The sequence below is a fragment of the Oratosquilla oratoria genome, chromosome 12 (assembly GCF_046742065.1).
Source record: "Oratosquilla oratoria isolate Oo_2021 chromosome 12, ASM4674206v1, whole genome shotgun sequence".
Lineage (NCBI taxonomy): Eukaryota > Metazoa > Arthropoda > Malacostraca > Stomatopoda > Squillidae > Oratosquilla > Oratosquilla oratoria.
The window spans coordinates 24163865-24190364 of NC_134788.1; the positions used below are offsets into that span (position 1 = coordinate 24163865).

Sequence of the window (26500 nt, forward strand, 5' to 3'; positions counted from 1 at the left end):
CCCGTTTCCTCTCCCTCATCTCCCTGTCTGTCTCCCCACTCTGTCTCCCTCCTTCTCTTCTCTCTCTCCCTCTCTCTCCCTTTCTTCCCCTCTTCTCACCCTCTTCCTCTCTCCATCTCTCCACCCTCTCTCACCCTCCACTCTGGCCCTCCCTCTCTATTTCCCACCCTCCTCCCTCTCTCCCCATACAAGCCCAGTTGTAATACAAACTGAAGGACCCAGCACCTGTACACGCTATATTATGTCTGTCGGCAGGTGATTTTATTAAATCGGTGGGGAGGGGCCCATTGTCAGGGGAGTAGTTCATAACTACTTTGATCTTGAGAGATCGGAAGTTATAGTTTACGTTATTGATACTCTTAAAGGGCCATTCACACGGTCAAACGCGGTTTGTCGAACGTCACTTCAGACACGTGTTTGACAAACCGTTTGATCGTGTGAATGGTCGAATACAAGTCTGGAATTAAACAAAATAATAATAATATTAGTAATAACAATAGTAACAATTAATAATTATAATTAGTGTGAATAGTGACTGATAAAATGGATTTATCGTCCAAATATTTGGCGCCACGTTCCTTCTGTTGCCGATTTGTGATCACAGATGGCGCTGCGGTCGTCCTGAGTGGACAGGTGGCGGTGGGGGAGGGAGGGGGAGGGGGAAGGGGGGAGAGAGGTGGGGGGGGGGTCGCCACACCTACCTAACCTTCTGATGAAGCGATTGCAACGCCATCTACTTGCAGACAGGAATACCACAAGGTCACCGGCCCTATTGAGAATCCGGGTGTGAGGGATGTCGGTTGGTGGCTGGTCCCCCGGAGGTTCTTGGGGTCCGGGAGGGGGAGGGAGAGGGGGATGGGGGAGGTCGTAGATGCTACCGAATAACCTTGATAGTGTTACTATTTTGACTAGTCGAACATGGGAGGTGTACACATGTACGTACACACACACACGTACGTACACACACACACACGTACACACATGCCTGGTATGATATATTGGAAACCAAGAAGACGGGACCCAGCGAGCATTGCTCCTTTCATGTATATTACAATTAAGTACACACACACACACACACACACACACACACACACACACGACTCGATGGCGCAGTTGGTAGAGTTCCGGGCTGCCACTACGACGGTCCGGGTTCGAAGCCTCCTGGCCAGGGCTGATATAATTTCAGTACCGCTGCGCTGCGAGTCGGTACTCCAACTCTCGTGGGGGGGGGGAGTTGTGTGTGTGTAAGGTCACACAGCCTTACCCATAGATCGATCATATATATATACACGAACTATGAGCTCTCTTCCGGGAGGGGAATAGTAGCTGTCGATCACGAGTCCAGCACGTGGTCCGTGGCGGTGAATCACACACACACACACACACACACACACACGCGGACGTGGCGAATGTCAGCTCCTCCAGGGGAAGGGACCTCGAGTCCAGGATGTGCTGCAGAGCCGCTTCTCGCACGACAAAGGGGCAGGCTCCCCCCCTTCCTCCTCCTCCTCCCCCCTCCTCCCCCCTCTTCCTTCTTCTCCGTCTCGCGTAGCGGCAATGCACGCTCACTGTCAGACGTCTGCATACATACATACGTACACACACACACACATACATATATACACACACACACAACATTATAAACGAGGTATGACAGGTGTTCATGGAACTGCCTAGTGTAGGCCTTATGGTCTCTTGTAGTCTCCTTCATTCTTATATATACATTTATGCATGTACACATGCATAAGTATACAAGGATGGAGACGGACCCTTATGAAAATACATAAGCAAGCGCGCGCGCACACACACACACACACACACACACACACACACACACACACACAGAAACACATTTTTCGAGCTAAATATGATGAATTGGAAAGTATCTCAAGTGATATTTACATTAGTCAACAATTAAATACACACACGTATACATACACGCACGTACACATACAGGTACACTCACGCAAGTACACACGGTATACTTCGTACACACGCGCGCGCGCGCGCACTCAAGGCAAAGCAAGAAATGGACTTTTTTTTTTTTTCAACTGGCGGTCGTTTGTTTGTGATCTTCGTTGTAGATTATCTGTCACTGCATTTGTGCCCCCCCCTTGCCTCCCCCCATGGGGGTTCTTCCCCGGGGGGGGACTGTGAAGATATGTGTGTGTGTTTTAATCACTTCTATTCTCATTTATTTCTTTTTTATTTTATTTATTTACTTTGTTATTATTTTTTATTATTATTATTATTTTGGGGGGTTGGGGGACTCTCTCTTGTGGGTCGCGGTCTATCTAAACGTCATTCAGTCAAACGTCCGCCAGGTTCCTTATCAGAACCAAATCTTTAATTTGCGTCATGGGTGACGTCATTTGTATGACGTCACCATTACGTCACAGCCCCAAAATTACGTAACCACGGGGACAATATGTACTAGAGCGGGTGGATGCGATGCTAACCACTGTTTGGGGGAGATGAATGATTGTACGGAGACCGGGGTGAGGGTATGTGTTTTGGGAGTCGGGGCGTGATAAGGGCTGTTCATTCTTGGTTTGCTCATCTCGCTAGATCATACAATTGCTTACACACACACACACATATATATGTATGTATATGTATATACACACACATACACATGTATATACATATATATATATGTGTATATGCTAATAAGAATACGGGTACGTGTGTTCACTTATGCAAAGTAGACCACTTAGAAAAAGAAACTAACGAAGCAGAGCGCTTTCGTATATTACATCTTCAGTGCAACTTGTTGCACTGAAGATGTAATATACGAAAGCGCTCTGCTTCGTTAGTTTCTTTTTTACTAAGTGGTCTACTTTGCATATGTGTATATATATATATATATATATATATATATATATATATACATACACAAAGAACCCAGAGTTGGAATTAGAAGGGAAATTAAGAAGAAATTTAAACTAATATATTTCGGTTAATTGCTATAGCCATCTTCAGGAAAGTACGAGATACAAGAATTGTTTCAGACCAAAATACTGTTAAGATGAAATAGGGGCGCATATATATATATATAATATATTAATGACCCAGTTTCGGAGAATAGGCGAAAGTAAAAAGATCGGTATATTTCGATCACTATCTGTGATCCTCTTCAGCAAATGGATTTTTTTTTCAGATAGTGATCGAAATATACGGATCTTTTGTTACTTTCGCCTATTCTTCGCCGAAAGTGGGTCATTAGTATAATTTCACCAATGTGCTACATTACTTTGTGGTATATATATATATATATATATATATATATATATATATATATATATATATATGGAGGGAGGTAAAGTGAGAGATGTATACCAGTACCTGAGGTGCCTTGTGAGTTTTTATTTATTTATTTTTTGTTTTCATTTATATATTTGTTTATTTGTTGGAGGCCTGACGGGCGGCCCAGCCAGGCAGATCCTGGTGGAGGTCGCCATTGGGTCTGTGCCAAAAGTGGCACCGCGGGTTCTCGCTCCTGGAACCGCGTGGCGCCTGTCGCCTGGGGATTCTATTCAGGGATTACGTCCCCTCATTCGCTCCTTTCCTCCCCCCCCATCCTCCTCTCTTTCCTAGACCACCCCAGCCCCCGCCCCCACCCCCCATACCAATAGCTATTTAATCACCCTCTCTTTCCCTTCCCCCCCTCTCTCTCTCCCTCACTTTTTCTCTCCCTCCCTCTCCCTCTTCCCCTCTCTCTCCCTCCCTCTCTCTCCCCCCTTCTCCTTTCTCTTTCCCTCTCTCCCTCTTCCTCTCTCCTTTTCTCTTCCCCCCCTCTCTCCCTCCCTCTCTTCCTCCCTCTCTCCCTCCCTCCCTCCCTCACTCACAGGGGTCGCGACCTATTGGTCCGAGGCACGAGACTTGTCAGCAATGGCCAGTCACCAAAAAGTGGCCCGAGGAACGAGTTTGCGCACACACACACGCACGCACACAAACACACACACACACACACACACACACACACACACACACACAGTTGGTAGAATATCCGACTGCCACTACCGCGGTCTGGGTTCGAATCCCCCCCCCCCGCCCAGGGCTGAAATAATTTCAGTATCGCTGCGCTGTAAGTCGTTACTCCAACTCGTGGGCGAGGAGTTGGGTGTCTGTGTGTGTGCGTGCGCGTGTAAGGTCACAGCATTACCCATAGATCGGTCATATATACGAGCTCTGAGCTCTCTTCCGGGAGGGAAATAGATGTTGATCATGAGTCCAACACGTGATCCAAGACCATAGGGGGTTTAATGGTAATTATAAGACTGAGTTTAGGAGAAGGTAATGAACTGGATTAAGGAGTTTATGGTTAGTCCAGGATTAAGGGTGACCGTTTCCTTGGAAAGGTGTTACAAAGGATTACAAAGGCGGAGCATGCCGTAGGAGACCTATTGGTCCATAACTAGGTCGGATGCGAAAAAATCATAATAATGACAAATAATATAGATAGTGATAAATAGGTCAATTTAATTAAATAATAAACAGGTAGATAGTAAATAATAATAAATTGACAGATAAAAGATTATAAGTGATAATAAACAGACAATAAAAATTATAAATAATAAATTGTCCTGATACGTATCTTGTGCTCTCTCTCTCTCTCTCTCTCTCTCTCTCTCTCTCTCTCTCTCTCTCTCTCTCTCTCTCTCTCTCTCTCTCTCTTCTTTCTACCCCTTTGTCTCCTCTTCCTCTTCCTTTTCTTCCTCTTCCTCTTCTTCCTTTTCTTCCTCTTCCTCTTCTTCCTTTTCTTCCTCTTCCTGTTTCTTCACCGTAGTTAAGTATAGTTGAAGTATAGTTCTTCCTTTGTGTTCTTTCTGTTCCTTATCTTACTCTTCCTCCTCCTCCCTCTCTTCCTCTTCCTTCTCCTCCTCTTCCTTCTACTCTTCCTCCTCCTCCCTTTTGTCTTCCATCTACTCCTCCACCTCTTCCCTCTCATCATCTTCCTTCTCATCCGCTTTTTCCTACTCTTCCTCTTCCTCCTCCTCCTCCTCATCATCATCCCCCCATTCCTCCTCTTCCTTCTACTCCTCCTCCCTCTCATCATCTTCCTTCTCCTCCTCCATTTCCTCCTCCTCCCTCTCATCCTCTTCCTTATACTCCACCTCCTCCCTCTCATCCTCATCCTCCATTTCCTCCTCTTCCTTCTACATCTCCCTTTCATCCTCTTCCTTCTCTTCCTTCATCTTCTCCTCTTCCTTGTACTCCACCTCCTCCTCCCTCTCATCCTCTTCCTTCTCTTCCTCCTCCCTCTCATCCTCTTCCTCCTCTCTTTCCTCTTCTTCCTCCTCTCTTTCCTCTTCCTTCTACTCCTCGTCCCTCCCTCCCTCCTCCTCTCCCTTGCATACCAAACCAAACCCAGATACCATAAAACGCATCCTGCTGCTTGCTTTAGAGTCTCTCTCTCCCTCTCTCTCTCTCTCTCTCTCTCTCTCTCTCTCGAAGAAGAAGAAGAAGAAGAAGAAGAAGAAGAAGAACCAGACATGTTGGAGTCGAAATGTGTAGAAACAGCATTAAAATAAATGGTGTGTAACGTGATTGGCTCTCTCTCTCTCTCTCTTCCTCTCTTCACTCTCCCTCGCTCCCTCCCTCAACTTGGTCCCTCTCTATATACTCCTTCCCCCCCCTCGTGTTAATTCGTGTAATTATTCTTCTTTTCCTCCTCTCTTCTTCTTCCTCTTCCTCTTCTCTTGTCTCTCCCTCTCTTCCCCCTCCTCTCTTTTTCCTCTCCTCTCTTTTCCCTCCTCTCTATTCCTCCCTCCCGCCCTCCTATGACGTACAACAACAGCGTCAAACGGCGCATCATCACGCGTGTGACGTATTTGTGACGTCATGCGGATGACATATTTGTGACGTCACTCGGGGATGGTGGTTGTTGTGTTGATGTACGTTTGTTTACAGAAATCGCTCGTAAGTTTGTGGGGGTTTGTGAGAGTGTACGCTTGTAGTAATGCAACTAAATGAACAATTACTCGGGGCATTTTTTTATTTTTATTTTTATTTTTATTTATTTATATATTTTTTCTCCATAAAGTCCCCAGCCCCCCCTTTATTTATTTTTGTTTTTATGCATTTTTATTTACTTGTTTATTTTGTGTGTGTGTGCTCCTCCCTCCCTCCTCCCCCCCCATTTCTCCCCCTCTTCCCCCCCACCACCACCACCACGTGATATATGCCACGTGGACACTAACTTTGAACTAATCTTCTCTTGTATCTCCTTCCACAGTATTCGCTGCTGAAGGTGAGTCGAAAGGGGGCTGCGACTGAGGGGGCTGGGGGCTGCAAGAGGGGCTGTGGTGGCTGCTGTGGAGAGCTGTGGGCACCAGAACTACATAAGCTGTGTGTGTAATGTATGTACACATAATATATATAATATATATATATATATATATATATATATATGTGTTCATTTTTATGACAGTCGCATGTAGGATTCGAACCCATTGCTTCAGCCACCCGTAAGTAGGGGGTTCGAATCCTACATACGACTGTAATAAAAATGATCAGGTTAATGTCGCTGTCACTAGCGAAATTTTCTCGTGTGTGTGTATATATAATGTGGATACTGGCTATCTTATGCATCGGAGATATTACCAGACACTAAAATGACGATTGGGTCACGGACAGTTAAGGACATCTTCAGCTTTACGTCCGCCAACCCCTCCCCCCTCCAGATAATATATATATATATATATATATATATATGTATGTATGTATATATTAAGAACCACAATGCACTTAAATTCTAAGCCATCAACATCGGGAGACCCAATGGAGCCACATGCAGAAACTGAAATGCGGTACTGCCGAGGACTCGAACTCAGCAATCACATGACAAGTTCCTTAGTAACTAACCAACTACGCTATCAAGATCACTGGGACCCATTCATTGTTGTACATATATATGTTTGGGTTATCACACTGGACTATATTTTGGTTGAGAAAGCAAAATAATTTGCCATCGTCATTTCACCCCGGGAAAAGTGCTGGAGGTGGGCGGTGGTACCACCGATTAATCGGAGGTCGGAGGAAAAACAGCCCGTTGTGTTAACCCCCTGCACGGTGATAAAAATCGCCTGGCGACAGCTGGTAGAGATGCCCCCCCCCCCTGCACGTTTGTTTACATGGATCAGCTGATCCCGCGCGGCCTTGCCCAGGCGCCAGTGGATGACGTATCAATGACGTGGCTGTGACGTCACAGGGCTCTAGGAAGTCTTGATGATGCCAAGACAGTCGGCACCCCGCAATTGGAACAACAACAACAACAAGACGTTAGTTAAGGAAATCCTGCTCCATAGGGTCTGCCGTCTCCTCCTCCTCCTCCTCCTCCTCCTCTTCCTCCTTCTCATCATCATCGTCATCATCCGTCCCCGTCCCGGCTTCTCCTCCTCCTCCTCCTCCTCCTCCTCCTTCTCCTTATCATTCGTTCCGGTTCCTCCCCCTCCTCCCTCTTCCTCCTCCTCCTCGCCTTCCCTCTTTTTCTTCTTTGTACTCATTGTCCTCTCTTCTTCCTCTTATTCCTCCTCTTCCTCCTCATCTTCATCTTCCTCCCCCTTCGCTTCATCATTATCGCCTTCCTCCTCCTCCTCCTCCTCCTCCTCTTTTCCATCCTCATTCTCAAGCGGGAGGAAGTAGGCAAAAAGGAGGAGGAAGAGGATGCTGGGTTGCGTGTGAAGAGGCGAGGAATTGGAGAAGAGAGGGAGAGGAAGATGATGGTAACACGAGATTAGGAGTGGGATAGGGGGATTGGGGGAGAAGAGGATTTGTTGTTGGAGACCGGAGGAGGAGGAGGAAGAGGGAGAAATATAATTATGATTAGGAGAGAGAGGAGGAGGAAGAGAAGGAGGACGTGGACAACGATGATGATTGGGAGAGAGGAGGAGGGAGAGAATGATGATGATTGAGAGGAGGAGGAGAATGATAATGATTAGGAGAGGTGGAGGAGGAGGAAGAGGTGAGTGATTGGGAGAGGAGAAGGAGGAAGAGGGGAATGATTATAATGATTAAAAGAGGAGGAGGAAGAGGAGTGGGTGAAGGAGGAAGAGTAGAATGATGATGATTGGGAGAGAGGAGGAGTGTGAGGGGGAGTAGGGAAACGGTGATGACTCCTCTCTCTCTCTCTCTCGTCCATTGTTGACTCGTGTCTTTTGCTTTGGTCTGTTCATCAGTTAAGGTGAAATTGCCCACCGGGACGCAGATATATGCTGACACATGCTACTTGGCTGACTGTAGTCAGATATATAGTCAGCTTTTTTTTTTTTTTTTTTTTTTTTTTTTTGGGGGGGTACGATCCTTCTCCCCTCTTCTCCTTCCCCTCCCCCATCTCTGTCACCTTTCCTCCCCATCCTAGCTATTGTTATATCCCAATACTTAACCCCCACTCTATCTCTATCTCACACACCCATACTCATCTACCCCACCCCTCTCCAACTCCCCTCCCCCCTTCTTCCTACTCCTCTTCCTCTCCTCCTCCCCTCCTCTTTCCCTCTTCCTTACTCTTCCCCCTCATTCTCTTCTTCCTTTACGATCTTCTCATCCACCTTACGTTCAGTCTGCTTGAGCTGATCGTAACCGATACGTTCATTACAAGTTCCTTGCTCAGTGGAACGGTTAACCCTATAAGAACGATTCTGTAATCAGCGCTTCAAGCCTCAGATCCGTAGGGGCGCACCTGAAATTTCTAGTTTACATAGGCAGTCTGTTCCCTCCTCTGTGGGCCCATGGAATTATTGTAAATCTTGGAATTTCGCTAAATGTGCAATCTGAACAAATTAGGAATTTTTTTGGTCAACGCATACCAGGAGGGGGTCGTACCACCTTGATGTTGCCAAATGGCGATCACTTCATTTTAAGAGATTTGTGTATTTCAATGGGGGAATTATAAGTATTTAGGATAATGGAAGTGTGTGTGTGTATTTCTCTTTACCTAATTGTAATATACAGAACAGGAGCAACGCTGGTGGGGTCCCGTCTCCCACTCACCAAACCCCAAAATCATATACAGTTTTAAGATAGTCTATATCCTTGATTTGTAATTATCATATCTAGATTTTCATCAATGTATTGTTCTAGCCTGAGGTAAATCAACCTAAGCTATTCTAGATTTGGTCACGTAACCACTTAAACCCCCTCATATTCTTAATCAAGGGATGGATGGGCGACTGCCTGGGAAACGGTTAAATGACATCTCAAAGAGTGACATGAGGAGTAAAGGCTATCCTCCCAATAAGGTGGAAAAAATCTGACCAATGTGAGAGATTCCCACATAGTCTCGGATCATGTGCTGGACTAGTGATGGGAGCTCAGTGGGTTGTGAAACGATCCATGGGCATTAAAGTCACCTCGTTCGTCCCTTTGCTCAGTGGGAACAGGGACAGCCTACAGTATTGGGGTTTGGTCTAGGGTCATCATCGTTGCAAGCTTTCGACGCTAACGGTGTGTGTGTGTATATTTTAGACAAAAATATATTATCTACAACTCAAACAGGCTATATACATCTGTGTGTGCGTGCGTGTATGTACATGTTTGTGTCTGTGTATATTTAAGACAAAAATTTTATATACAACTCAAACAGGCTATATACATGTTTGTGTATATATATATATATATATATATATATATATATATACATATATATACAGTACATATATATATATATATATTGTGTATGTATGTGTGTGTGCGCGCGCAAGTGCACATATATGTGCGACCAAGCTTGCAATACGTACATGTGTGTACGTGTGTGAGAAGGAGAGCGTGCGTGCGTACGTGCGTGTGGGCGCCCATCATACGAGGAAATCCTGTTGGTAAACTCGCACCCAATCTTGAAGGAGGAGAGGAGGAGGAGGAGGAGGAGGAGGAGATAAGCGTTTAGGAGCGTACGCATACAATTTTCACATGACATCGTTGTCTATTGTACTGAAATTATCCCCTCCACCCCCCGTCTCTCTCTCTCTCTCTCTCTCTCTCTCTCTCTCTCTCTCTCTCTCTCTCTCTCTCTCTCTCTCTCTCTCGAGAACACACACACGAGGAATAGGGAGAGAAGGGGGCAGAGAGAGAGAGGCAAGTAGGAGGCGTCGACTAGGGGCTGGGCCCTTATTACCCTAGAAGGGGCTGCAGGAGAGTTAGGGAGTGTAGAGGAGGTGAATGAGGAGGAGGAGGAGGAATGTAGGAGTACTAGTGGGAGGAATGTAGGAGGAGGTAGAGGAATGCAGAGGGAGTTGGGGGTGGGAGAGGGGGAGAGGAGGGAACCTGTTGGAGTGGGGGGTAGGAGGAAGAGGGGAGATTTTTTTTTTTTGGGGGGGAGTGGAGGGGGGGTTGAGTGATGGTATGGAGCAGTGGGTGATGGATGTCCGGTGGGGGGGATAAGGTGGGGAGGGGAGGGGGGGGAGGGCCGGATTCCGGCGGCAAGACTATATTCCCGTCACTCTTGCGGACTTTTGCGCGAACGCACACACGTACGTACACACGAACACACGCACGTACACACGAACACACACACCGTCTTCTCGCGTTGCTAATCTCAGGCGCTCTTCGGGTGTAAGCCTTCCATTGTTCTTCTGCTCTCGTTCTCTCTTCCCTCTCTTTCTCTCTATCTATCTCTCGTTTGTGTATTTATGTGTATTATTTGTTTCCATGTTTTGTGGTCAGGCCCATATGTATTCCAATCCTCCTCTTCCTCCCCCTCCTCCTCCTCTTCCTCCTCCTCCATTTACTCTTCCTCATCTTAATTGTAGTTTTTATTATTTATTTGTTTTTGCCCAGTTTGCCATTATTTAATTTCGTTAATATATATATATATGTGTGTGTATATATATATATATGTGTGTGTGTGTGCAAGGTTAACCAATTTTAGGGGAAAACCAAAGCAGAGCGCTTTCGTGTATTACGTCGTCAATGCAGAAATACATATAGGGTACAAACAAGCAAAATATAATAGTTTGTGCCCTTTATGTATTTCTGCACTGACGATGTATTACTCGAAAGCGCTCTGCTACGCTTATTTCAATAACACGTCTCCAGTCTTACTACACACACACACGCACGTGTGTATATATATATGTATATATATATATGTATATAATATATATATTATATATATATATATATATATATATATATATAATATTTGTGGGGTCTTCTATCACCTGACTGGAATCTTTAGATATTAACCAGAATATAATAGTCAATGTGTACTGGGACAGTCACCCCCCCAGCCCCCCCCCTCTCTCTCTCTCTCTCTCTCTCTCTCTCACACGCGCGCGCGCACACACACACACACACACACACGCACACACAACTAATAAAATCATGCAACACACAACCGCGCAGGTTTTTTTTTGACTACACGGTACCGCCGCGGTTTCCGCGCGGTTCAAACCGCTAGTGTGAACAGGGCCAGAGTATACCTTTATGACTGTTCTCCTCGTCTCTCCTCTCCCCTTTTATAGTTTTTGGAAATCGAAATATAATTGTTTGATTCACCTATGGTCTTGGGACACGTGATCGACAGCTATTTTCATCCCGGAAGAGAGCTCAGAGCTCAAATGTATGACCGATCTATGGGTAATGTTACCTTGCACGCACACACCCAACTCCCCGCCCACGAGAGTTGGAGTAACGACCCGCAGTGCAGCGATACTGAAATTATTTCAGCCCTGGGCGGGATTCGAACCCGGACCGCCGTAGTGGCGGCCGAGAATTCTACCACTGCGCCATCGAGTCGTGTGTGTGTGTGTGTATATATATATATATATATATATATATATATATTACATATATATATAATTTATTTTTTACGTCATAGAACCCTTGACTTAATAAATCCTGATATATAAAATTTAAATAAAAATAAAAAAGTGAATCAAATTCTGATAAAAAAAAAAGAATAAAGAGGAATCTGTGTCTCACAGACTTGGGGGCTTAATTATTACTTATTTTTTATTAATTAATTTATTATAATTATTTTATTTGGAAAGAAAATGAGAGGAAGAGGAGGCGAATCAAGTAGGGAAGAAAAGGTAAAAGGTACAGATGGAGAGTTGATAATGGAAGAGATGGCAGTGAGGGGAAGATGGGCAGAATATTTTAGGGAGTTGCTGAATGTGAAGGAGGATAGGGAAGGAAAGATAACTGCAGTGGGAAATACGAAGAAAATGAGAGTGATGAGTGAGGAGAATGGAGGAGAAATAAGGAAGGATGAGGTGAAGGCAGTTGTAAAGATGATGAAAGCAGGTAAGGCACCTGGTCTGGATGGATGTCATGCAGAATGTCTGAAAAAGGGAGGTTTAGTGATGGTGGACTGGTTGGTGAGGTTATTTAATGTTTGCTGGAGAGAGGGTAGAGAACCGGAGGACTGGAGTAGTGCCTGTATAGTTCCTCTTTACAAGGGAAAAGGGGACAAGTGTGAATGTAGTAATTTCAGAGGGATTAGCCTGTTGAGTGTAGTAGGGAAGGCTTATGGGAGAATCTTAATTGAAAGGATTAGGAGAGGAACAGAAGGAGTAATTGGTGAGGAACAGTGTGGATTTAGGACGGGTAGAGGTTGTGTAGATCAGATCTTTGTGGTAAGACAGATATGTGAGAAAGCTTTAGGAAAGGGGAAGGATGTTTTTTGGGCTTTTATGGATCTGGAAAAGGCTTATGATAGGGTAGACAGAAAGGCACTGTGGGAGGTTATGCAGATTTATGGGATAGGAGGAAAGCTTTTGGGAGCTGTCAAGAGTTTTTATGTGAGTAGTAGAGCATGTGTTAGGATTAGAAATGGAGAGAGTGAGTGGTTTGAAGTAAAGGTGGGACTTCGTCAAGGATGCGTTATGTCGCCCTGGCTGTTCAACTTATACATGGATGGGGTGGTGCGAGAGGTGAATGCTAGGGTAGTGAGTCAGGGATTGGAGATGGTTAAAGAAAATGGAGAAAAGTGGGAGGTGAGCCAGCTGTTGTTTGCGGACGACACTGCGCTTGTGGCAGGGTCAGAGGAGGGATTGAGGAAGTTGGTGGCAGAGTTTGGGAGAGTATGTGATAGAAGAAAGCTAAAGATAAATGTGGGTAAAAGTAAGGTGATGAGATATACAAGGGGTGAAAGTGGCAGTAGACTGGAAGTGAACATTAAGGGAGAGCGACTGGAGGAAGTGGATAGTTTTAGATACTTGGGTGCAAGTGTAGCAGGAAAAGGTGGAGGTAGAATGTAGATTGAGAGAAGCGAGTAAATGCCTTGGTGGTTTAAAGAGTGTAATGAGAAATAGACATTTGGGAATGGATGCGAAGAGGAGACTGTATGAAGGAGTGATTGTGCCAACAGCACTGTATGGGGCAGAAACGTGGAACATAAGAGAAGAAGAGAGAAGGAGTTTTGAGATGAGGTGTCTGAGAAGTATGGTGGGGGTTACTAGGCTAGATAGGGTGAGAAATGAGGAGGTGAGGAGGAGAACGGGTGAAAAAGGATTTGGGAGATAGGGTTGATGAAAGAATATTAGGATGGTTTGGACACATGGAAAGAATGAGTGAAGAAAGACTAGTAAAAGAGGTATGGAAGGCAGATGTGGAGGGAGTGAACATGAGGGGACGTCCTAGAATGAGGTGGATGGATGGGGTGAAGGGGGCTTTGGGGAAGAGGGGAATGTCTGTTAAGGAAGGGAGAGGACGGAAGACAGAGGTGAGTGGAGAATGGTTGTATATGGATGATGTGACTGCATGAGGAGGAATGGGTGGGGGGGTGGGGGAGTATGTGTGAGTAAGTTTTGACGCAGCCCGAAGGGATTTCTCCCCGTCCTCGCCCTATATGCAAAGGGGGACGGAGAGGGGGGGTCGCCGATTAAATGAAGCGGCCTTGCTGTGGATGTACTGTGTCTTGCGACACTGCTTCTGACCCAGGGCGGTGGGCAGGGTGCAGGGATGACCCGTCATCCAGGAGGTGCTCAGATGAGAGGAAGGGTGGGAGGGGTGTGGAGTGTATTTAGGGATGAAATGGGTGGGAGTGTTTTTATGCCTTTCCCATTTTGGCTACCTCCCTTGGAAGGGGGGAAAAGCCTTGGTATATGTATGTATGTATGTATTTTATTTTGATTATATTTGTCGATCGCTTGAGATGAAATTTTAGTTAAAAAAAGAGAGAAAAAAAACATCGTAGCCTAAAAAAAAGTTCAATAGTAATAAAAGAATTAGCTACTAGTATTAATAGTAATGGTACTAGCAGGCCAAAAAGTAGTCCACATAATGAAAGGACGTTTTTGACAGTAGCAGTTGTAAATGTTGTTGTAGTTTTAGGCCGAGGGCGTGTCTGGTGGATGCCACAGAACGCCCACATGGGCGTGGCACGTCTCCCTACCAGTTCTGGGAATGAAGGTGCAACCCAGATAGGCTGGCTCTCTCTCCCCCCTCTCTCTCTCTCTCTCTCTCTCTCTCTCTCTCTCTCTCTCTCTCCTCTTCTGTCACTAAAATTGTGCTACAGTACATGTGACGGTCGATTTCACAGTCCCCGTTCGGGTTGGTGTGCCCAAATACGAAAGCACGGGGCAGCCTTTCCCAAGTCATCAAAGGATCTGTTGTTAGTGATTGGGCCGTTTTCACAGTCGTCATTCGTGTTCGTGTGTACGAATACGAACGTAGCAGGGCTGTCAACTTAGTCCACACAGGGGCACCAACTCTTCCGAAACAGACGCTTGAGTCTTAACTTAATAATAATAATTTCGTTAGAGAATTGAATAAAAAAATGTTGGAAAGTGGCTTCAATATACGGAATTTTCTAGAATTCGGAACGTTCACACTAGCGGTTTGAACCGCGCGGAAACCGCTGCGGTACCGCATAGTTGCCAATAATGGAGAGGCAAGAGGCATAGTGAGAGGAAGAAAAGGAGGAAGAGCGATAAGGAAGGAGAGGAGAGAGGTGACTTCACTAACGGTTTGAACCGCGTGGAAACAGCGGCGGTTCCGCGTAGCCGAGGAAAATTGCGCGGTTGAATGTGAACGCCTCCATTGAGTTGCATTGTATTTGAACCGCTAAACAGGGCTTAAGAATATATACACGTACGTACTGTATATATAGTGTATATACGTATATATATATAATTGTGAGTATGTCACTATATACATACTCGAACGTATGTGTACACACACACAGTGGTTAGAGTTCCCGGCTGCCACTACGGCGGTCCGGGTTCGAATCCCGCCCAGGGCTGAAATAATTTTATTACTGCGGTGCGAGTCGTTACTCCAACTCGTGGGCGGGGAGTTGGATGTGTGCGTAAGGTCACAGCATTGCCCGTAGATCGGTCATATATACTGTATGAGCTCTGAGCTCTCTTTCGGGAGAGTAGTAGCTTTCAATCACGAGTCCAACACGTGATCCAAGACCATAGGTTAACACACACACACACACACGTGTCGGAAATCCGGACCTGTTGAACATTTGGTAGATTTTTATCCAGATTCACCTCGTTTATGTAGTGCATAGTGCCTTGTGTCGGGAATAGTAGATAGTACTACTAGAGTCGTCGGGAGAATAGTCCCGGCCTTCGTTTTATTATTAATTATTATTTATTTATTTTTATTTTTTATTTATTTATTTTATTTATTATTATTATTATTATTATTATTATTTTTTTTTTTTTTTTTTTTTTTTTTTTTATAGGTGGGATGGCCATGTAAAATTACTGCGTGGTCCGGGTCCATAGGGGATATCATCATCAACTCCCCAAAATATCAGTTCCACAAGACTTAACACACAGTAGCGATTTAAACGATCGAGGTTAAGTCTTTGGAGAGAGAGAGAGAAAGCTGGATGTGTTGGAATTGGCAAAGTATGTAAGCTCAAGTTAAATAAATGTATGATTCACCACCAAGGTCTTGGATCACGTGTTGGACTCGTGATCGACAGCTATTATCCCTCCCGGAAGAGAGCTCATATATAACCGATCTATGGGCAATGCTGTGACCTTACACGCTCACACCCAACTCTCCGCCCACAAGAGTTGGGGTAACGACTCGCAGCGCAGTGATGCTGAAGTTATTTTAGCCATGGGCGGGGGGGATTCGAACCCGGGAACTGTAACCACTGTGCCACGAGGTGTGTGTGTATGTATATATATATATGTATATACTGTATATATATATATATATATATATATATGATCAAATCCAACAGTGTGTTTTCCCCAAGCTATCTTGTGATGTCTTTGTTGACCTCGTCGTTCCTTGCATAAGAGTGACGTGATGTCCAGAGAGCCTCCTTCTCTTCCTCCTCCTCTTCCTCCTCCTCTTCCTCCTCCTCGTCGTGAGTCAAGTGACTGACCAGTGTCGTTTGCCGTCATGGATGTTGCCCCAACCAACAAAATTGGTTGTCAGTCTCGGTCTTTCCTATGCGTTCTTCCTCCTCCACCTCCTCCTACTCCTCCACCTCCTCCTCCTACTCCTATTCCTACTCCTATTCCTCTTCCTACTCCTACTCCTCTTCCTTCTGTTCCTCTCCCTTCTCTTCCTCCTCCTTCTCTTCCTCCTGTTCCTGTTCCTCTTCCTTTCCATCCTCCTCCTCCTCTTCCTCTTCCTTCCTTCTGTTCCTCCTCCTCCTCCTTTTCCTTTTCTTCCTTCACTTCATCTTCCTTCTCTTCCTCTTCTCTCCTGTTCCTTCTCCTCACCCTTCTCTCCTCTTCTTTTTCCTCTTCCTCCTCTCCTCACCTGTGTCTTGTTCCTCCTATTCCTACTCTTCCTCTTCTTTCTCTTCCTTCTCTTTTCCTCCTCGTCAACTTCCTCTTCTTATTCATCTTCGCCCTCCTCATCTTTGACCTCATTTGCCTCATGTTCCTCCTCCTCCTCCTCATCTCCCTCTACATCTCCTCTTCATCTCCTCTTCCTCCTCTTCCTCAACCTCCATCCAACCCACTTCCTCGTTCCTCCTCCCGTCTCTCCTCCCTCCTCCTCTCGTACATTCTCGCCTTTCTCTTTCTTATAATCAGCGCCCTCCTCCTCCTCCTCCTCCTCCTCCTCCTCCTCCTCTTCCACTCGTCCATAGTATCCCAAGGGACTCTTCTTCCTCTTCTTATTCTTCTTCCCCCACTGTGCCTCTGTCACACACAAACGCACGCACACACACACACACACACACACACACACACACACACACACACACACACACACACTCAGAGTAATAGACAGTTGGAACAAGTTAGATGAGAAAGTGGTGTGTGCAAAAACAATACATGAATTTAAAAATAGTTTAGATAAAATGAGATACGAAAACGGGACATCACGAGCATAGCTCCCCTTCCCGTAAAATACAACTAGGTAAATACACACACACACACACACACGGACAGGTATTCCAACTCTGATGGATAAGGCGTGTGTGTGTGTGTATAAGGTGACAGCATTACCCATAGTTCAGGCCGCATACGAGTTCTGGGCTCTCCTCCGGAAGGGTAACAACGATCACGAGTCCAGCACGTGGTCCAAGACCGTGGTGGTGAAATTACTCGAATGCCTAAATCAGCGGTTCGAGTTTGATCCCCGGCAAAGCTGGAAAATGTCACAACAATGGAGGCCGTTACCCTCGTTCTGTTGGGCAAGGAGTTGGAGATATGTTTATAAGGTCACAGGATTACCCGTAGATTGGGCCTATTTATAATCTCAGAGCTCTCGTCCGGAAGGGTAATAGTTGTCCATCACGAAACCGGCACGTTTAGTGAATGGACGTACGGCTCGGCTACCGACGCGCCGAGGGGAGCGTGGGTCCCGTTAAATTGAAAATTTATTTATTTATTTCTTTATGTAAATAAAAAAAAAAATGTTAAACAGAGTTTTACGCACAGAGGCGGTAATTTGGGGAATAATGTGATGTAATTAAGCCCTTCCAGGGTCATTGGGAATAGTATAATCAGACATATACTTGGTACAGCAAGGAACAGCCTTATAACGTGAGGAGGTGTCCCAGGCGGTAGTTGTTGGCTCTGCGACACAACGGGGCTACCGGTTAAGCCTGAATCAAGCCATGAAGAGTCGGGGATAGGGTTGGTTGGTAAAATGGGTTATTACACTGGGCTCCCACGGACTTCTTCGCCAGTGCCGACTGTCTCGAGTTCGTTTGAGAAAAAAATCGACTTCGGTTATGATATTTGGATTTTCAAATCTCCAAATATCAAATTATCTTCACGTCATACATAGCAAAACTAAGCTAAAGTTTTTTTTTTTTTTTTTTACACGGTGTAACGGTTCGACAGACACGTGTTTAAAGTGATGTGTGAACGGGGTATTTGGTTGTCGAACGTCAGTCCTCGCTTCACGAAGCGAGGACTGACGTATTTTTCTGGTGTTTGATCAAACATTTTGGTGTTTAATTATTTTTTTGTTTTATTTGACCAAATGACAAGAATCTTGTCACCGGAGTTTATCCCATTAAACTCCGATGACAAGATACTTGTCATTTGGTCAAATAAAACAAAAAATCATAAAACACCAAAATGTTTGATCAAACAGCACCAGAAAAAGATGACGTCAGTAGTCCTCGCTTCGCTCGCTCGCGAGCGAAGCGAGGACTACTGACGTCATATTTTTCTGGTGCTGTTTGATCAAACATTTTGGTGTTTTATGATTTTTTGTTTTATTTGACCAAATGACAAGTATCTTGTCATCGGAGTTTAATGGCTAGCTGGGGTTGTTGGTATCAGACTGAAGTGGAGTGTGACTGACTGACTGAAGGGGAGGGAGAGAGACTGAAAGAGAGGAGAGAGAGAGAGAGACTGAAGGAAGAGAAAAAAGAAACTTACAGAAAGAGAGAAAGGAGAGACTGAAGGGGACAAGGAGAGAGAGAGATTGAAGGAGAGAGTAACTGACTGGAGAGAGAGAGAAAAAACTGACTGGGGGTGGGAAGAAAGAGAGAGGGAGTGAAAGAGAGATGGGGGGGGGTTTGTCCAGAGCCTCTCCCAGTGGAGGAAGACCGCAAGAGACCTTAAGGCCCACACTAGACAGTTCCATGCCCATGAACTCCTGTTATCCCCAATCCACAAAGTTGTCTAACCGTTTCTTAAAACACTACATGGTTACTAAGTCTATTCCATTCTATGACCACCCTATTAGTAAACCAATTCTTGCCTATTTCCCTCTTAAACCTAAATTTGTCCAACTTAAACCCATTACTGTCAGTCCTGCCTGTTGTCTTAATATGATGACCTTGTTAGCGTCACCCTTGTTAAAGCCTTTGATCCACTTGAACACCTCTATTAGATCGCCCCGCACTCTGCGTCATTCCAGAAAGTGTAAGTTAAGGTGACTAAGCCTGTTCTCTGATGGTGAATTTCCCCGTAAGAGGGGTAGCCGGATCATTTGCTTATATATATATATATATATATATATATATATATAAACAATAACATGTATAGGCTCGTAATGTTCTTGTGTCGTTCTGAATTGGTATTCATTGCATGAAAATTTAGTATGTGCACTAAACTACACATATACGCACACACACACACACACACACACACACGCACGCATGTGTTGATATAAGAAGAACAATCCCTCTTGTTCCTCTTCTCGTTCTTCTACTTCCACTTTTTTCACCTCTTCATCTTCTCCTCCTTCTTTTTCTTCTCCTCTTCCTCCTCCTCCTTCTTTTTCTTCTCCTCTTCCTCCTCCTCCTTCTTTTTCTTCTCCTCCTCCTCCTCCCTCACCTCCTCCTCCTCCTCTGTCTCCTTTTTCTGTTCCTTCATCTTCTTCTAATTCTTTTCCATCTTGCCTTTCTTCTTCCTCTCATTTCCTTCTTCGTTTTCCTCCTCCTCGTTCTTCTTCTTTTCCTCCTCGTTCTTCTTCTTTCCTTGTCTTCCTCCTCCTCTTTTCATTTTTCTTCGTCTTTTGCTTCTCCTCCTCCTCCTCCTCCTTCCTCTTCTCCTCCTCCTCCCTCTTCTCCTCCTCCTCCATTTTCTTCGTACCCCAGGTTAGTTCCGTTTTCATCATCTTTGATCCCATTTTCTTTGGGAAAAAATGAACCTAATAAAAAAGAAAACGGAATTCCCGTTTTCTTCATTGTGCTTTGTAATGATTTACATTATACTCGTAGGATCCCGGTCCTGTCTGCATTTTGCCAAATTTTGGCTTTTATTTCGTATATTTGTTTTGTATATTTTTTGATTTGTCATTATTTTTATCTATATTAATTTTAATGTTAATTATATTTGTGTATTTATTTTTTGACTGACCTTAGTACTAATCATGTTATGGTTTATCACACAATTTTGTTTATTTTATTATTATTTTGTAGATTTGATTTGTCACTTTTTAATTATATTGTATTTGATGTATTGTTATTATTTGTTTATTATTATTATTTGCTATTGTTATTATTTTATTGATTTTATTTATTATTATTATAATTACTATTATTATTATTATTATTATTTTTTTTTTCTTAATCCAAAATGACCACAAGAATAGGGTTCCTCTTATAAGGGGGGGGGGTTGCCTGGTCAGGCATGCAATGCAGCGAGACACAGCACACCCACAGATGCTTCACACTGAACTAATTTTCCTCCGACTGTTGGACTAGATTTGCAGCTTTCGTGACGGAACCTGAAATGCTGGAGGTAGGTGGTATACCGCCGATTAATCGGAGGTTGGAGGAAAATAGCCCAATGTGATAACGCGGAACGACGAGGAGAAATATCTTTGGCCTGCATCAATTTGGCATCCATTCACAACTATCTACAACTCGCACGTACCCCCCTGCTTACTCCCCCATCCTGCTCAACAGGCATTCCTCTTACGCAAAGTATTTTCTGTCGTCCCTTCAGCTTCACTCTATCCACCTTTCACAATCTCAATTTTTATCATTTATTTTATATACCATTCCATCCCTGATTAACTGTATGTTTTGAGTTTTGAGAGGACGATATGTGAGTCAGAACTCTGACAAAGAGTAAATGTCTGTTTCTCAGAAAAGAAGAAAAAAATGCAGAATAATATTACTGGGAATTCTCTCTCTCTGTCTCTCTCTCTTTCTCTCTCCGGATGTGTTTAACCTTGTAGTAGAAGGTCTGTGCCTTGGATGACAGCACACAGGATTCCCCCCCTTCCCCTCTCCCCCCTTCCTCCTTTCCCCCCCTTCTTGGATATCCACCGTGACTCACAGGGGCGCCCTGTCTGTAGTGGATTTGGGAAAAGCGAGACTCGCTTTGTGGCAACATCGGACTGGGTCCGGTGTTGCCATATCGGCGAGTCGAACTTTTCTCAAAACCGCTAAAGAAATAAAAAATGTAGCGGTTTGTGATTTTCGAAAAATAAAAAATAAAAGTTGTAATTAAAAAAAAAATGGAGATTTGTTGCAATGCAAACGGATGTTGAATTGTATTTTTTTTTTTCCAATTTCCTCAGAAAATATAATTGGACAAAATTATTGAATAAATAGGTAAATAAGATTAATTGTACAACATTGTTAACGTCACATTGTATGCATGGAGAGTAGTACGTCGGAGGTGAGCATCTCCCCTCCAAACATCTTGGAAACGCACACACACGGTGGTAGAGTTCCCGGCCGCCACTACGGAAGTCGGGCTCGAATCCCGCCCAGGGCTGAAATAATTTCAGTATCGCTGCGCTGCGAGTCGTTACTCGAACTCTCGTGGGCGGGGAGTTGGGTGTGTACATGTGCGTGTAAGGTCACAGCATTACCCATAGATCGGCCATATATATATATATATTTGTGTGTGTACAACACTGAATGGGTCCCAGTGATTAGAGATACATTTTAACAACCACAATGCACTTTAATTCTAAGCCATCAACATCGGGAGACCCAATGGATGCCACAACAGAAATTGAAATGTGGTACTGCCGAGGACTCGAACTCAGCTATCACATGACAAGTGACGCAGTGACTTACCAACTACGCTATCAAGAGAGATATAAGTCAAGCGCAATTTTCCTTATATATATTTGTATGCTCGAATACATACACATACATGAAATTTTGCGTTCAACCCATCTCCACTATGATAGTACAATTGGAAGTATACAAACGCGGGAAAGTATTTGTACAGCACTGAATAGTGGAGATGGGTTGAACGCATAAGTTCATGTATGTGTATGTACTCGAGCATACAAATATATATAAGGAAAATTGCGCTTGAATTATATCTCTCTTGATAGCATTGTTGGTAAGTCACTGTGTCACTTGTCAAGTGATAGCTGAGTTCGAGTCCTCGGCAGTACCACATTTCAATTTCTGTTGTGGCCTCTATTGGGTCTCCCGATGTTGATGGCTTGGAATTAAAGTGCATTGTGGTTGTTGATATATATATTGAGTTCTGATGTCTCTTCCGGGAGGGAAATAGCTGCCGATCACGAGTCCAACACGTGATCTAAGACTATAGGTGAATCACATGCACGCAGGCTAACAATCGATGGGATGGCCTGAGGATCGTTGGTGGTTGTTGTGGGGGCCGCGGGTTTGTTGCGAGACTCGGGGCAACGGCTGCTTGTGTGCTCTCTTTCGCAAGGTTAAGAATTGCCTTGTTGAGGTTGGTCACTCTTAAAGAGAGCAGCTGGGAATCTGAGAGGAGTGCGGGATTCGAACTGGGGCCCCCTATCCCTGTGGTGGGAGGAATGACTCCCCGATTTTTTTTTTTTTTTTTTTTTTTTTTTTGGGGGGGGGGGGGGCGACGTGTCGTCGTTTAGTGTCCGTGACGTCAGCGTATTTTTGTGTCCGTCACTCCAGTCGTGGCTGGCTGACAGTAGGGAGTGGGAGTGGGACTCCCAAGTAGTTCCTCAGTACAGGAGTACCATCTATTATTATTATTATTTTATTTATTTATTTATTTTTTTATTTTTTTATTTTTTTCCTCCTCGTCCTCCCTCTTCCCGTTTTCTTTCCCTTCTCCTCCCTTTTCTTCTTTGTCTTCGTCTTCTTCTCGTCCTTCTTCCTCTTCTTGTTCTTCTCCCTTTTCTTCTTCGTCTTCGTCTCGTTCTTCTTCGTCATCTTCTCCTTCGTCCTTTTTTTTTTCTTCTTTTTGTTCTTCATTTTCTCCTTCATCTTCTCTTTCTTCTTCCTCATCTTCTTCTCCTCTTCCTCCTTCATCTTGTTCTTCTCCTCTTCCTCCTTCTTGTTCTTCGCCTCTTCCTTCTTCTCCTTCTTTTTATCGTCTTCTTCCCTCTTCCTCGTCCTCCCTTTTCCCCATTTCTTCCCTCCTCGCCCTCCTCCTCCTCCTCCTCCCACTTCCTTGTTCCCTCTTTCTTCTTCCTTCTCTTCCCTTTCACCGTCCCCTCATTTCTTCCTCTTCTTCCTGTACCCCTTCAATTCTTCCCCTCCTTCCTCTTCTTTCATCTCTCTTCCTCTCCCCTTTCCTCTTCTTCCCATCTCCTCATCTTCTTCCCTATCGCCATTCCTCCTATCCTTCATTCTCTTCTTTCACTTTTTCTAATTTTCCTCCTTCCTCTCCTCCTCCTCCTCCTTTCCCTTTCTCTCATTTCTTCTTCCTCCTCTTCCCTATCCTTCCTCCTCCTCCTCCTCTTCCTCCTCTGTCATTGTAACATTGTTACTCGATGCTTACCCCCGGCGGCCCCTCGGCTGAATGAAATCCTCTGGGCCGTGACCCCTCCCCCCTTCCCGGATGTCCAGACAAGTGTGAACGCGGGCGCCTCACGTCACTCGCCGATCTCACGAACACCGTCTCTCACGATTGCGGGCCGTGGGTTCCTTACGGTCGGTAGTGTGTGTGTTTGTGTTCGTGTGTGTTCCTTACTCTACACCTGCCTTTCAATAAAACCACACATTTTTAGTCTATTATTATTTGTTTTTATGTATTTTTATTATAATACTTATTATTTTATTATATATTATTTATTGATATTATTATTTTATTCATATATATATATATATATATAATTATGAAAAAATGTCATGACAATTTTCTGTTTTACATTATTTTATTTTATTATTTTTTATACAGTTTTTCGCTTTATATATTGTTATGAGTCATTTTGTTTTTCCTGTTTTTATCATTTTTATTCATATAATTTCTTTACTATTTGTTTTTGATTACCGGTATTTATTTATATTCTTTATTTTATTATCATGATTTTTTTTTTTATCATTATTTATGTTATATTGTATATATCATATATGGTATATGATATTTAATTATTATTTTTTTATATATTTGTTTATATATTTTTCTTTCCTTGGCACGGGACTTTCCCTTATCTCGGTGGCCGTCTCATGTGCAGGCCACGTGACGTCACGTGGTCCACACTTCCAGCAGAATGGACGAGGGTGGTGTAAATATATTTTTATTCATTATTGCAATTTATATATATATATACATTTCCGTATAACCGCCATTTGTCTTCTTAGTGAACCGAGGCGTACCGGAAAGTAGCGCGCTTAGAGTCTGGCCCGATTTTTAATCCCTGTTGGCGACATTAATTGAATACCAAAGCCTCGTACGTAAGTAGCACGTATGTTTGCGCCTTGTCTGGTTCGCCTGGCGCCCTATTCAGACAGCGCACACAAGATGGAGATCAATCCGATAGTTCCATTATTTATTATCATTATTTATTATTTTTATTAATTATTATTATATTTATTATTATCATTATTATTATTGTTATCAATACATACTATTGTGTTCTTTCCCATCTACACATTCCACCCACCTTGCTCAAGGGGAGACAGTAACGGTTTGCTGTATGAACGAGAGATCGCACACTGTGAGGGGGGAGGGGATGATGCGAACTCTGGATTTGGAGGGTTGTAGTCGTCGACGCTAACCTTTACTCCAGGGATGGTGGGGGGAGGGGAGGGGGAGAGTGGGGGGGAGGGGGGAATGTATCCGGGTTGATGGCGGTTTGTCACGTCTCGAATTGCTTATATGGGCATTTATGCCGCTGGGCGCCGTGTGTGTACGTTTGTGTGTGTGTGCGTGCACACGTACATACGCAGCTTACTATGGGAGTACACGTGAGTATATCTTCTCTCTCTCTCTCTCTCTCTTTCTCTCTCTTTCTCTTCCCCTTTTTCTCTCTCCCTCCCTCTCTGTATCTCTCTCCTCCCTCCCTCTCCTCCTCTCCCTCCCCTCTCTCTCTCGCTCGCTCTTGCTCTCTCTCTCGCTCTCGCTCTCTCTCTCTCTCTCCCACTCCCTCCTCATATATGTGAAAGAGATTCATTATGGTCTTGGATCACGTGGTAGACTCGTGGTCGACAGCTGGTATTATCTCGAGTGAGAGTTTGTAGGTCGCATCTTTGAGTCCTGTTGCACACACACACACACACGCACGCACACACACACAAACGGGCACGAACTCTGTACCGCAGCGTGGCAAGCCTCGACGTTAACCACTATACCAGGAAGTCTTGTTTCGGTGTATTTCTTACATTGTGCAATAATTAGATATACTGTATATATGTGTATACAATTATATATATTATATTGTACACGTATACTGTTCATAGATACATACGTATACTGTATATACATATGTACATACCATATGGTGTATGTGTAAATATTTTATATACACATTCATATACATGTACTATATATGCACATACACTATACGCATACATATATACACATACTGTGTATGCAGATACATATCTTGTATATGCACATATGTTGTATGTACACAGACATAATATGTATATATACATACATATACACAACTTTATATACATATAATTATACTGCATATACATATATACAGTATATATATATATACTGTATATTCACATACATGCATACCTCCTCTATTGGAAGGAAGAGGAAAGGGGAAACTCCCCGCTTACTGGGACAGGAAAGTAGGCCTCCTTCTGTATTCCCCATATCCTGCTGCTTCTTCTTCTTCTTCTTCTTCTTTTTTTTTTTTTTTTTTTTTTTTTTTTTTTTTTTTTTTTTTGGGTGGGGGGGGTGGGGGGGGTGAAGTATGGACGAGAAGTTTTCCCAGGTACCCACCCTCCCTACCCTAGGTCCGGAAAGACATTCAAACTCCCTATCTGATTGACCCGGGTGGTGGTGTGGGAGCTTAGGTCAGGCTTGAGGTCAGGCTAGGTCAGACTTGATAGTTTTGTTTCCCGTTTGATTGTATGGGCGGGGGGGGGGTTCTCTGGGGGGCGGATCTTGTGGTAGGCAGAGCTGTGTGTGTTTATTTATTTTATTTTCCTCCATTGGTAAGCACTCACACACACACCCCTCCGTGTTCTTCAGAGTTTTTTCCCTGCCTTCTCCTTTTTGTCGTTTTAGAATCTTGTTCTTTAAATTACTTTTTTTTTTTTTTTTTTTTTTTTTTTTTTTTTTTTTTTTTTTTTTTTTTTTTTTTTTTTTTTTTTTTTTTTTCTCTTAAGCCCGGTGGCCCCTCACCTCTTAAAGTGAAGCCTCTTGGAGGAAAAGGATTTTTGGAGTAAGAGGAACTCTTGGGATAGGAACTTTTTGGAGGAGGAAGGGCTCTCTGGGAGGATCCTCTTGGAGTAGGGACATTTTGGAGGAAGAGGGCCTCCTGGGGTAGGGACCTTTTG

The 26500-nt window shown here is 44.0% G+C and overlaps 1 protein-coding gene across 2 annotated transcripts in view; it reads left to right on the forward strand.

The window, feature by feature from the left end:
• Positions 1-26500, forward strand: part of LOC143031119 (transcriptional regulator protein Pur-beta-like) — a 332337-nt gene that overhangs the window by 106198 nt on the left and 199639 nt on the right. For both annotated transcript variants that reach the window (XM_076194594.1, XM_076194593.1), the window contains one exon: positions 6239-6253. In XM_076194594.1, coding sequence (XP_076050709.1) covers positions 6239-6253 — 15 coding nt within the window. The remainder of the gene's footprint in view (positions 1-6238; positions 6254-26500) is intronic.